We start from the raw sequence: 12528 nt of genomic DNA, 5'->3' as shown, positions 1-12528 counted from the left end.
AGATTCCTCATTGCAGCTGTTCTTTTAGAAATGTTCAATGGCGGCTGAGTTTTGGTGTAGTATCAAAGACGAGTATCACAAATATCTGAAAAGGCTACCAAAATATTCCTCCTTTTTCTGGCTACGTATTTGTGTAAGGCTGGATATTCTTCATGTGCGTCCCCCCATATATTGTGCTACATGGAAGATTGAATGCAGAAACAGTTATGAGAATCCAACTATTGAGCCAGACATTAGAGATTTTTAAAAATGTAAAACAATGTCATGCTTCTCATGAATTTATTTTATTTGGAAGATAGAATTAATTTTCATAATTTTACATTAGATGTAATAAGTTTATTACTTTTAATGAATTATTACCAAATTTTTCCAGTTTTAGCTCAAAACTCTGGGGTAGGGTTGCCTGGGCGGCTCAGTCAGTTAAGTGACCAACTCTTGATTTCAGCTCAGGTGTTGAACTCAGGGTCGTGAGATCGAGCCCTGTGTTGGGGTCCGTGCTGGGCCTGAAACCTGCTTAAGATTCTCTCTCTCTTTCTGCCCCTCCTCCACTCCCACCCCTCTCTCTCCCTCTCTTAAAAAAAAAAAAAAAAAAAAAAAAACTCTGGGATATTCAGTAATTTTAAGAATGTAAAGGGAACCTAAAACCAAAAAGAAAAAAAGAAAATGGTATGGTATATATTACCTTTGTTCAAACAAGATGAAAATAAGATTATATTTTCAGTTTGTTTGCTTGTATGTGATTTAAAGAATTCTGGAAAGATATATTAGACACTAAAAATAGTGGTAACCTTTGGAGTAGGCTGAGGGGGTGTCGAGAATTAGGCAGACAGAATCCAAGGATGGAAGGGAATCTTCATGCCAGACAATTTTATACATTTTATATTTGTCCCATGTGACTGTATTACGTATTTTTAGAACTTCTACTCCATGGCGCGTTGTTAGGACGTTTTAGAAAAAAGGAAAAAAAGAGAGTCTCAGAACCTGCCAGAGAGGGAGTAGTTTTATTTTTCTTTTCAGATCTGCAGTGGTGCGAAGGTCTAACACCAGCCCGCTGGGCTTCCTCCGGCTGGGATCCTGCTCCCCAGCGCCTGCAGACACCGTACACGCAGTTGGACGAAGACTCTCCACTGGATCTTCCAGGCCTTACTCACCTTCCCCTTTGGGTAAGGAGAGGAAAGCTGTTGTTTCCAACTTCGTTTTCACTGTGACACATCTGACATGACGCTGTTTTAGGAGCGCTGGCTCACGATGGCAGTGAGTCTCAGCTGATGGGGAGCCATATCCTCCCCCTTCCACTCTCTACCTTACTCCCGGCCCCCACACGAGCATCTCTAGGTACATTTGTTGGGACCTCTATTGAAAATACAATAATATAAAGGGATCTTACGGATTAAAAGTATCTCCATTGGGTTTGGGCTCCAAACGCGCAAAATCCGAAGCCCTAGATAATAGTCCGTGAAACAACTACCCTACTTACCACTCCGCTTTATGAGGGTTAAGAGACAGTTGTGCACACAGCAGGGCTGGCTGCAGTCCACAGGGCCTTCCAGCTCCGGGAGGAAGGGTCTTTCCCCCTCTCCTGGGAAGCCTGCACGGCACAGGGGAGAATGCTCACACAAACAGCACCAATAAAACCGCAGCCAAACAGAAAGACGAACCTTAAACCACAGTTTTAGTGGAACTGAGAGACAAAGAAAATGCTCAACTTCAGGATACGTGCAAGAGAGGCCAAAGCAGCTGCTACTGCGGAACCTGAGGGAGACAGCACTGGTCGGGGACGGGGGTGTGCAGAGAGGGCCCGAGGTGGCAGGTCTGAAACCTGCCCCCCGCACCCCGTATAAATATATGTATTTTTTACTTCTGAAAGGCCCTGTGGACTGCAGCCAGCCCTGCTGTGTGCGCAACTGTCTCTTAACCCTCATAAAGTGGAGTGGTAAGTAGGGTAGGTGTTTCACGGACTATTATCTAGGGCTTTGGATTTTGTGCGTTTGGAGCCCAAACCCAATGGAGATACTTTTTATCCATAAGATCCCTTTTATACACTTTTTACTTGTAAAGGGCTCTACCCTCAGGCAGAACTGCCGAGTAAGAGTAAGGGGATGTGAAGAAATTTCAGGAGGAGGCAGAGCAAGAAGGATTGAAGTATGCCCAGGAGCCCTGATTCAAAAAAAAAAAAACACCATAATAATGTTTTTAAAAATGTATATCACCACACCTGTTGCAGTGGTTTTGAAGCTGCTTTTTAGCTGAAAAATCTTCCCGGAACAAAATCCTGGCCCTCCCTCACCCTCCCTCACCCCCTCAGCAGCTCCTGGGGCACATCAGGGTCTTCAGAGACAAGGTCCCAGCCTTCTCCTTGCACTCAAGGAAAAGGCCCCTCCTCGGGATCTAACGTTTGCCTGCCTACCTAACCACCTGATCAGTGTCTCCTGTCTACTTCAACCCCTGAGCTCTCCCAGCTCTTCCTCTGGTTGCTTTGGGTTCTCAGAGGTAGATGCAGAGAGGGGAGCTGCAGAGTCGTCCCAGAACGACGGGGGAGGCACCTGTGATGGATACAGGGTGTTGGGGGGAGGAGGAGTCTGAGGGAGGGAGCCCCTTCAGACCTCCTTGTAGCTCTGACCCCCATGACGGAGAGAGGGAGGTAGGAGGAGTGGGCAGGGGAGCCTTGACTAGAGGGAATTAATTCTAAGAACGCTTTAGCCAGGCCCAAGGAGTGTCCCCAAACACTAGATTGTCGAGATTCCCTGACCTGCTTGACCCAGCCTGAATTAGTGCCACACCCACATGCAGTCGTTGGCTGGGAGCCTTGGGGAGCATGCCTTGGCAGGAGCATCAGGAACGTAGTGGATACACAGGGACAGCAGCTGGGCCCCCTGCAGCTCCACAGGCCTCAAACACGGCGAGCTTCTGTACTTCTCTGTCTTCAGTGATGTACCTGTTACAGGCATCAGTTTGTTTGCATGGCTTTCTTTCCTGCTGCTCTTGTGTCAGGGCAGATTCTGTGGTTCTTTTGATTGTAGCGTGCCCAGCACCTGGCACGTTGGTCGCTCAGTAAACGCCAGCTGAGATAAATCTTTGCTCGTCCAGCTTCATAAACTGTCATGTACCGTGCAGTTCGTGCATGTCTTACCTGCTTCCATCCTTCACTGGTTTTGAGTCACCTCTCATTCCTTTCCCTGTTTCCCTGTTCATAGTTGGGACCATTCCTGAGCAGTTTAGTCAGTGCTGCTGTGGGCATCCTCAGGGTCACGAGTCCAGGAGTAGAAACTCATCAGGTAGGAGACCTATTTGGTATATTAATAATTTTAATCCCGTTGTAAGTGGATTTGAGTTATGTTTTTCTAGTCTTATCAAAGGAATAGAACTGATACGAAGTATTCTATCTGTTGTCCTACTTTCTAGAATCTTGGTCTAGAATGTTTTAGCATATCATATAGTCAATCAAATATCTCCTTTGGGGTATCTGATTCTTTTATGAAAGTAAGTCTTGGGAATTAACTGCGCCAAATTTTGGTCATTGTCACATAGATAATGAAAATCAATCTAGAAAATGAAGTTTCATTCCTTTGATTAATACTATTCTTGATAAGAGCTGCCAGTTAGCGTGAGATAAACAAGAAATATAGTTTATTTGCTTTAATATAAGATATACATATGCCTGAAAAGATACATGCAAATCACACTTTCATTAGTCAAATTTTATTGTATGTGCATCTGAGGAGTTGGCTAATTAAAGGAATCCTGTGTCACTGAGAAAAGCACTTTTCTTAGTTTTTCATACTTTGTGTTTGCCTAAAAATAAATCTTAGATAACTTCCTCCAGATTTATAACATTTTGCTACTAATTTTATTTGTGTGTGCATATTTATACACATGTACACGTGTACACACACACACACACACACACACACACGGCAGAACCCAGTTCTGAAAGATTAAAGACCAGATTTAGGATGAGATTAAGCTAGGAGTGGTCAGTAGCCAAAGCTCTCATTTCCTTTTTGGGAAGATTATGGTTATAGGTCCGTACCGTTATTGGTGGTAGCTTAGCTTGCAAGAAGCTCTGAAGAATTTGTAACTGGAGCTCCAGGCTTGCTTAGTAGACCTGAAGTTGGCAACAACAAGGTTTGTGTGGGGCAGTCCCCTTGCTGTTTCCAGCTCTTCACCATATCAAGACCCTGTTTCTCGGGCTCTTAATATGGTGTTCCCTTAAGAGGCAAGAGTACCTGAGGACAAGTGTTTTCTTTGAAGAGAATATGGGCACTTTAGGTTATAAATGAATTTCATTCATGAAACTGATAAAAATAACTACATTATCTATATATGCTTGTGATTTTTAGACAAGTAAAATAAAATCCCAGAAAAGCATATGATCTAATTAGATAAAGAGTTATTCTGGATTGGTTTGAAAATTTCTTTTAGCTGGTATGTGAGAAAAGACAGTAATACATTGATATCCCCAAGTACGTATTCACATAAAAAGTAGAAATCATTTTGTTCAACATGGGTGTTGGTAGTTTTTACTGACTTTGGCCATTCATGATATAGTTCTCTTGTGCTAATTAGACCAGACAGTAATCTGAGTTACCTGCTAGCTGCTGCTGAGAGCAGCTAACATACCCATCACCATTACCTTCTATCGCCCCAAATCGTCTCTTGCCAAATACACAGTTTTTAAAATATCTCCTGAAGAACATGACATTCATAGACTTCCCATTTTAAGAACTGTCCTCTGAATTCTTCAGTGTTTGCCTGTGCTCTGGGTTAACCTGCATGCATGTCCGTGGCAGGTTCCCCAGTGCCACAGGGTCCATCACCACAGTCTCACCTGTTGGGTGCTAGACTGCAGAGCGCCCCTACCCTCACCGACATCTACCAGAACAAGCAGAAACTCCGAAAGCAGCACTCGGACCCCGTGTGCCCGTCCCACGCTGGGGCTGGGTACGGCTACTCACCTCAGCCCAGTCGGCCTGGCAGCCTTGGAACCTCTCCCACCAAGCACATGGGGTCCTCTCCTCGCGGTTCGGACTGGTTCTTTAAAACTCCTTTACCAACCATCATTGGCTCTCCTACCAAGGTGCGTTCATTAAACTCTTTTGTCAGCGTTGCGACTTTGTTGAATTAACGTTTGTTACGTGGGGCACAGGGTGCTGTGTGGTGAGCTCAGGTCCAACAGCAGACCACAAGAGAAGTTGCAGTAGGGAAGTCCATTACTCACATGTCTTGGCAGAAGTATGTCTCGAGAGGCTGCACGGGGATGTCCAGGCAGGTGCGAACAGAGACAGGACCTGGGGCACATGCCTTTATTAGGGTCCGGGGATGAAGGACCTGGGGGTTCCTGAGCTAAAGCACGATTGGTCAATTCGAACCAAAAGAATGGGATTCTGGTAAGCTCCACAGGAGTCTTATGTGTTCCACACCCAAGGGGAAAGCCTGGGGGACGGGGAGACTTTAGACCACCAGGGTCGTTGGCAGAGTCCTCTCCAGAATTAAATGTACTTGTGACCGCAGGCTGCTCTCAGGGGCGCGCGCTTACATGAGGCGCTAGTGTCCGTTTAAGGCCCTGCAGCCACGTGGCCACACAAAGATGATGCGGAATCAGCAATGCTGTGGAGTAGCTTAGCTGAGCTCCCTACGGTAGGCCATGAGCTAGTAAGTAGTCCCCTTGTCCCCAGGGGATATTGCTCCAAGACCCTTAGCGGATGGCTGAAACCACAGATAGTATGATAAAGTTTAATTTAGAAGTTAGGCACACTGAGAGAGTCATGGCAATAATTAATAATAGAAGAGTTTTAACAGTAGGCCATAATAAAAGTTATGTGAATATGGTCTCTCTCTCTCCCAAAATACACCCAGAATATATATAATATATAATAATCATGGGGGGAGGTCTTTTTTTTTTTTTTTTAAAGATTATATTTATTTAGAGTGAGCGGGCACGAGCGGTGGGGGGAGGGGCGGAGGGAGCTGGAGAAGCAGAGGGTGGAAGGTGGGAACATGCCTGCGAGGTGAGATGAAGTGAGTGAGTGAGGTAGGCCTGTGACGGCTGGTAGGCTACCACTGACTTGCTGACCAGACATCAGGAGGAGGATCACCTGCTTCCAGACCAGAATTGGCCACAGAAAGCAAAACCGTGCATGGGGGCTACTGTACCTTATGGAAGATCCCTGATGAGAATAGTTACAATTTAATGAGGACTTGCTATGAGCCAGGCACAGTCTCAGTACTTTATGCTGAATGCTTTTTATACATTAGCCCACTTACTCCCGAAGAAAGGAAATTGAGGCTAGAGCGTAGGAGTGAACTGTCCAAGGTCCCAGAGCTGTCTGTGGAAGTCAGTCTGTGAAGCCAGGTCTGACCGACGTTCCTGACAATTCCGAATGCTGCATGCAGCATAGTAACCAGCTTGCATATGTTTCCTTAGACCACAGCTCCTTTCAAAATACCTAAAACCCAAGCGTCTTCTAACCTGCTAGCCTTGGTTACTCGTCACGGGCCTTCTGAAGGGCAGTCTAAGGATGGGAATGACCCACGGGAATGCTCTCATTGTCTCTTAGTTCAAGGAAGTGAGAGGCAGAAGTCTGAGCAGCAGAACAAAGCAGTGTTTGGCAGGTAAAAGACACCATTTCCTTCCAGCCTTCAATGTGAAAACTGTAATAGTGCATATATTTCTGTTATGAAGACAAACCAGACCAAATTAGTTTAGTGGCTGGTTTATACCACATGGTCCATAATACGAACTGTATACATTTAGAATCTATGAAAACCACAGGTGCTTCCTTTAACTGTGAATACAGAGCTGTCACTGAATTTCCTGAATGTTCTATGTCTGCTTTTTGTTTGTCTTGGTTATTGAAGTTCATCTCTGCCTTGAATTGTCTGGTGTCTATTTTCTGTCTCCTTATTCTCTTGACTTCCCATCAACCCTTTTGTGGCTCAGCTTAAATCCCCCTTATTATTTAAATATTTGGAATTTTTAAGTATACTTTTCCATTATGAACATCATTCTTTCTAGATCTGTCAGTACTGGGAAATTATCAGATCAACAAGTGAAGATACCTTTAGGTGGACATCAGGGCAGCACGGACAGTTTAAATACAGAACGACCGATGGATACAGGTAAGAAAAATGTGGTTTCTTTCTAGGTAGGTAGTCCGTTAGTATGTGCGCTGGTTGGCTGTTATTGCTGCCACAGATTATCACAAGTGTGGTGTCTTAAAACAACACAGACGTTATTATCGTACAGTTTCGGAGGTCAGAGGCCTGCAGTGGGTGTCACTGGGCTAAAATCAGTATGTTGACAAGGCTGCATTCCTTCTGGAGGCTCTAGGGGAGAATGCATCTCCTTGCCTTTTCCGGCATCTAGAGACGGCCCTCACTCCTTGGCTTGGGGTCCCCTTCCATCTTGAAAGCCAGCGATGGCCAGTCTAGACTCCGACCTTCTGCCTTTCTTTCTACATTTCATGGACCCTTGTGATTACATTGGACCCCCTGGATAATCCAGGATTATCTCTTTATATTTAAGGCAGTTCCATCTGCAGTTTTAATTACCCTTTGCCATATAATGTAGCCTATTTACAGGTCCAGGCATTAGGACATGGACATCTTTGGCTGGGTTGGAGGGCAACAGAAAGTATTTTACCTATCTGCTTCTGTTGACTGTTCATGCACTTACTGAGATTTCTGCACCCACTCCCTGCCGCTTCATCTTTTTTCTTAGCACATCAAGACAGGTGCTTGTGGGGTGTCTTGATGATCACCAGTTATGAGAATTTCATAATTCTTAAGAATTTCATAATTCAAAGATCACCAGTTAGGAAGAATTCTGACCCAAGATTGGTTTTTATTGGTAGGATAATACTGGCCAAAGTTAGCTTAAACAAACATGTACTCTTGAGCATTTCTTATACAGTGAGTAGATTCTACAAAAAAAACCCATAGGTCACTGATATCCCCTAGCCTTTTCATAGTTGTTTAGAGACTGTAACCTGTCCATAGACCCACATCTAGATTATTTGGATTGCTTGTCAAAACAGAAAATGAAGGGCAGGTTGCAGACTATAACCCAGACTTGTTTAACCAAATTTCCTGGGAATGGATTTTAGGAATCTGTAGTTTTAACAAACTCCCAGGTGCCTGGGTGGCTCAGTCAGTTAAGCATCTGCCTTCGGCTCAGGTCATGCTCCCAGAGTCCTGGGATCGAGCCCCGTGTTGGGCTCCCCGCTCAGCAGGGAGCCTGCTTCTCCCTCTGACTCCCCCCGCCCCCGCTTGTGCGCTCTCTCTCTCTCTCTCAAATAATAAAATCTTTAAAAGAAAAACCTCTCCCCATGATTATTATATACACCTAAATTTGAGAATCACTATTGTAATCTCTTTGTTCTCATTTTCTCTGTAATTTTTTTATTGATTCTCCCATTAGCATCCCAAGAAGGAAATATCTGGACCATCAAATATCTGATTGAATGTGGTTTCTAATCCAAAGAGAATACTCCACTCTTTTCTTACTTGCATGGTTTCTGAAGAGAAGTCCAATGTAATTCTTGCTCTTATTCTTCTATAGGTGAGGTGTTTTTTCTTTGGCTTCTTTCAAGATTTTTTCTTTGTCTTTGATTCTCTCTAGTTTGAATATAGTATGTTTAGGTGTGATTTTTTTTTGGTATTCATCCTGCTTGGTGTTCTCTGAGCTTCCTGGATTTGTGGTTTGGTTCTGTCAATAATTTTGGAAAATTCTCAGTCATTACTACTACAAATATTTCTTCTTTTCTCTCTCCCCCTCTGATATTCCCATTTCGTATATGTTATACTTCTGTAGTTGTCCTGTGGTTCTTGAATATTCTGTCTTTGTTTTCATTCGTCTTTGTATTTGCTTTCCAGTTTTGGAAGTTCATATTGACACATCTTCAAGCTAACTGATTCTCTCCTCAGTCATGTCCATCTACTGGTGAGCTCATCAAATGCACTATTCATTTCTGTTTCAGTGATTTTGATTTATAACTTCTCATTTGATTCTTTTGTAGAGTTTCCATCTCTGTGCTTATGTTACCCATCTATTCTTACATGTTGTTTACTTTTCCCTAATGAGCCCTTAGCATATTAATCATATTTATTTTAAATTTCTAGTCTGATAATTCCAATCTGTGCTGTAGGTGAGTCTGGTTCTGATGACTGCTCTGTCTCATCAAACTATTTTTACCTTTTAGTATATCTTTTAATTTGTTTTTGAAAGTCTGACATCATATATTGGATAAAAGGAACTGAGTTAAACAGTATAAAGTTTTTTTGTTTTCCTGGCTAGGAGTTCGGCTGTGCTTAGTGTTTACTGTAGCTATAGGTGTCAAGCTAAACTTTTCTTTGTTGTTTTTGAGTTTCCCTAGATACTCCTTCTTAAGTAACGTATGACCCTTGCCTAACTATATTCTTTCCTTAGGGTTTTATATCTTAGCTCTTACGTTTAGATCTGTGATCCATTTTGACTGACTTCTTGTGGATGATGTGATGTAGGGGTCCAACTTCATTCTTTTGTGTGTGGATATTCAGTGATCCCAGCACCATCTATTGAAAAGATTATTCTTTCTTCCATTGAATTGTTTTGTCAGCCTTGTAAAAAAAAAAATCTATCGACTATAAATGTGTTTATTTCTGGACCCCTAATTCTGTTTCATCAATCTATACGTCTGTTATGCTGGTACCATACTGCTATGATTCCTGTACTTTATAGTAACCAAGGAAATGTGAGTCCTCCACCTTTGTTCTTCTTTTTCAAGATTGTTTTTGGTTATTCTGGGTCCTTGAGTTTCCATTATGAATATTAGTGTCACCTGCTAAAATGAAATCCCTGGATTGCCAAGTTGCTTTAACATATGAAAATCAATTAATGTAATAATAACACTCAATATGCTAGGAATAGAAGTGAATTTACTCACCTGATAAAGAACATCTATGAAAAATGCACAACTAACATGGTGAAATGATGAAAGTTGAATGTTTTCCCCCTAAGATCACGAAGAAGACGCGGGTATCTGCTCTCACCACTTCTATTCTACATTGTATCGGAGGCTCTAGCCAGGGCAACTGGGCAAAAAACAAAAACAAAACACTCAGCTTGGAAAGGAGGAAGTAAAACTACCTCTATTCACAGATTGCATGATCTTGTATGTAGAAAATCCTAGTGTAATCCACTAAAAAACTATTTGAACAAATAAATTCAGCAGTGTTGCACGGTACAAGATCAGTACCCAAAAATTCACTGTATTTCTTATACCCTGGCAAGAAACAATCTGCAAATGACATTAAGAAAACAATTCCATGTAAGATACCATCAAAAATAATAAAATACTTAGGAATAAATTTATACTTGTAAACTATAAAACTTTGATTCTGAAAACTACGAAACACTGATGAAATAAATTAAAGAAGACATAACTAAATGGAAAGAAACCCCATGTTTATAGATCAGATGACTTAATATTGTTAAGATGGCAGTACTTTCCAAATTGATCTGTAGATTGAATGAAACCCCTGTAAGTGACACATCATTTTTCTCCTGCCGCTCCCAAGGTTGCCTCCTAGTCTTTGCTTTTTCCGTTTTACTGTGATGTTTCTGGGTGTGGCTCTCTCTGAGTTTATCTTCCTTTGAGTTTGTTGAGTCTCTTGGATATACAGATTAATGTTTTTCATCAAACTTGAGAAATTTTCAGCCATTATTTATTTGGATATTTTTTTCTGCCTGTCCTCTCCTCCTGGTACCCCCATCGTGCATAGAATACACATTATGCATAGGTACACTTAGTGGTGTCTCCTAGTTCTTTGAGGCTCTCTTCTCTTTCCTCTCTCTGTGCTTCACATTGCACACTATTGATTTATTTCGAGTTCATGGATTCTTTCTTCTGCCAATTCACATCTGCTGTTGAACCCCTGGAGTGAATTTTTAATTTCAGTTATTGTTCTTTTTAACTCCCAAATTTGCACTTGGTTCTTTTTTATAATTTCTCTCTCTATTGATATTCTCTATTTGATGAGACATTATCATACTTTACTTTAAATTTTTTTTTCTTATTTGAGTATAGTTGACATACAATGTTAGTTTTTGATATGCAGCACAGTGATTGAGCATCTCTGTACGTTACACTGTGCTCACAAGTGTAGCTGCCATATGCCCCCATACAACACTGTTACAGTATCATTGACTCTATTCCCTATGCTGTACCTTTTGTTCCCATGACTTACTCATTTCATAACTGTAAGCCTGTATCTTCCACTCCCCTTCACCCATTTTGCCTTTCCCCCCCACCCTTCCCCTCTGGCAACCATCAGTTTGTTCTCTGTATTTTTAGGTTTGATTCTGCTTTTTGTTTATTAATTTGTTTTGTTTTTCAGATTCCACATATGAGTGAAATCACATGGTATTTGTCTTTTTCAGTCTGACTTATTTCACTTGGGCATAATACCCTCTGGGTCCATCCACGTTGTCACAAATGGCAAGATCCCATCCCTTTTTACGGCTGCATAATACTCCATTGTAGAAGTAAACCACCTACACACCACATCTTTATCTGTTGGTGAACACTTAGGTTGCTTCCATATCTTTGCTTTTGTAAATAATGCTGCATTGAACATACGGGTGCATATACCCAGGTGCCCCTAAGTGGTTGTTTTTAAAAAAAATAATTTTCACCAGGGTGCCTCAGTGGTGCAGTCAGCTAAGTGTCTGACTCTTGGTTTCTGCTCAGTTGTGCTCTCAGGGTCGTGAGATCGAGCCCCATGTTGGGCTCCACGCTCAGCACCAAGTCTACTTAAGACTCTCTCTCCCTCAGTCCCTACCCCCCTCTCTCTTTCTTAAATGAACAAATAAGTCTTTAAAAAAATTAATTTTCACCAGTTACGGTTGTTTCACTGAGAAGCAGGTCTGTGATGCTCCTCACACTTCACACTGCCGTCCTGGAAGTCGTCGTTCTATGTGCTGTTTACCGGAAGTCAGTCACTACAAGTTGGAACGGTTTTTGAAATTAGCTTGTTTGAAAGACCACTTTATGCCTCATCCCCCTTTACAGATTAGTTTAAATTTATAGGGTTTGTAAGTTCTGCATGAATGTGTTGTAATTTAAGTCCAAGTTTGTGTATATGAAACCAGATTTTTCTCCTTAAACAACATTTAGGCATAAAATGTATCTTTGATCACTTTTATCCTCTTTTTCTCTTCCCTTTTCCACGTGAACTTTATTATCATCATTTGAAATCACAAATTTCTCTTTTTAATCATGAAGTTTCCGTTTCTGAAAATAAAAACTGCTGATAGTAGGAAAAACTTAAGACCGTAAGAAAAATAGGGTCATTGGCTCTTAAAATTATCCATGACCATCTTTAAATACATGTATACCTACTGAAATAAAATCGTTCATAACATAGAGTATCTGTGTCATTTTGTACATCTCATGTAATAATAGATACTATTTAGTTTCCACCTACTGTTCCTTGCTCCCGAGAAGATTTTTATGAACTCTGTTCTGTTAATTAGATGCTTCAAGTTTG

General features: G+C 41.8%; 1 protein-coding gene across 8 annotated transcripts in view; it reads left to right on the top strand.

Annotated features, from left to right (window-relative positions):
- Positions 1 to 12528, top strand: part of ULK2 (unc-51 like autophagy activating kinase 2) — an 82803-nt gene that overhangs the window by 56250 nt on the left and 14025 nt on the right. For 5 of the 8 annotated variants that reach the window (XM_088027945.1, XM_088027941.1, XM_028089524.2 and 2 more), the window contains 6 exons: positions 1018 to 1163; positions 1868 to 1933; positions 3195 to 3275; positions 4791 to 5077; positions 6425 to 6612; positions 7016 to 7119. In XM_088027945.1, the coding sequence (XP_087884071.1) occupies positions 1018 to 1163; positions 1868 to 1933; positions 3195 to 3275; positions 4791 to 5077; positions 6425 to 6612; positions 7016 to 7119 (872 nt within the window). The remainder of the gene's footprint in view (positions 1 to 1017; positions 1164 to 1867; positions 1934 to 3194; positions 3276 to 4790; positions 5078 to 6424; positions 6613 to 7015; positions 7120 to 12528) is intronic. The other 3 variants (XM_088027942.1, XM_028089528.2, XM_088027944.1) reach the window with 2 other exon arrangements.

This window comes from Eumetopias jubatus, unplaced genomic scaffold (genome assembly GCF_037043125.1).
Source record: "Eumetopias jubatus isolate StellerSeaLion01/CBP00866 unplaced genomic scaffold, mEumJub1_p1.0 scaffold_10, whole genome shotgun sequence".
Taxonomy (NCBI): Eukaryota; Metazoa; Chordata; class Mammalia; order Carnivora; family Otariidae; genus Eumetopias; species Eumetopias jubatus.
Note: the sequence above shows the minus strand (reverse complement) of the source record. Positions and strands in the feature narration are given on the sequence as shown.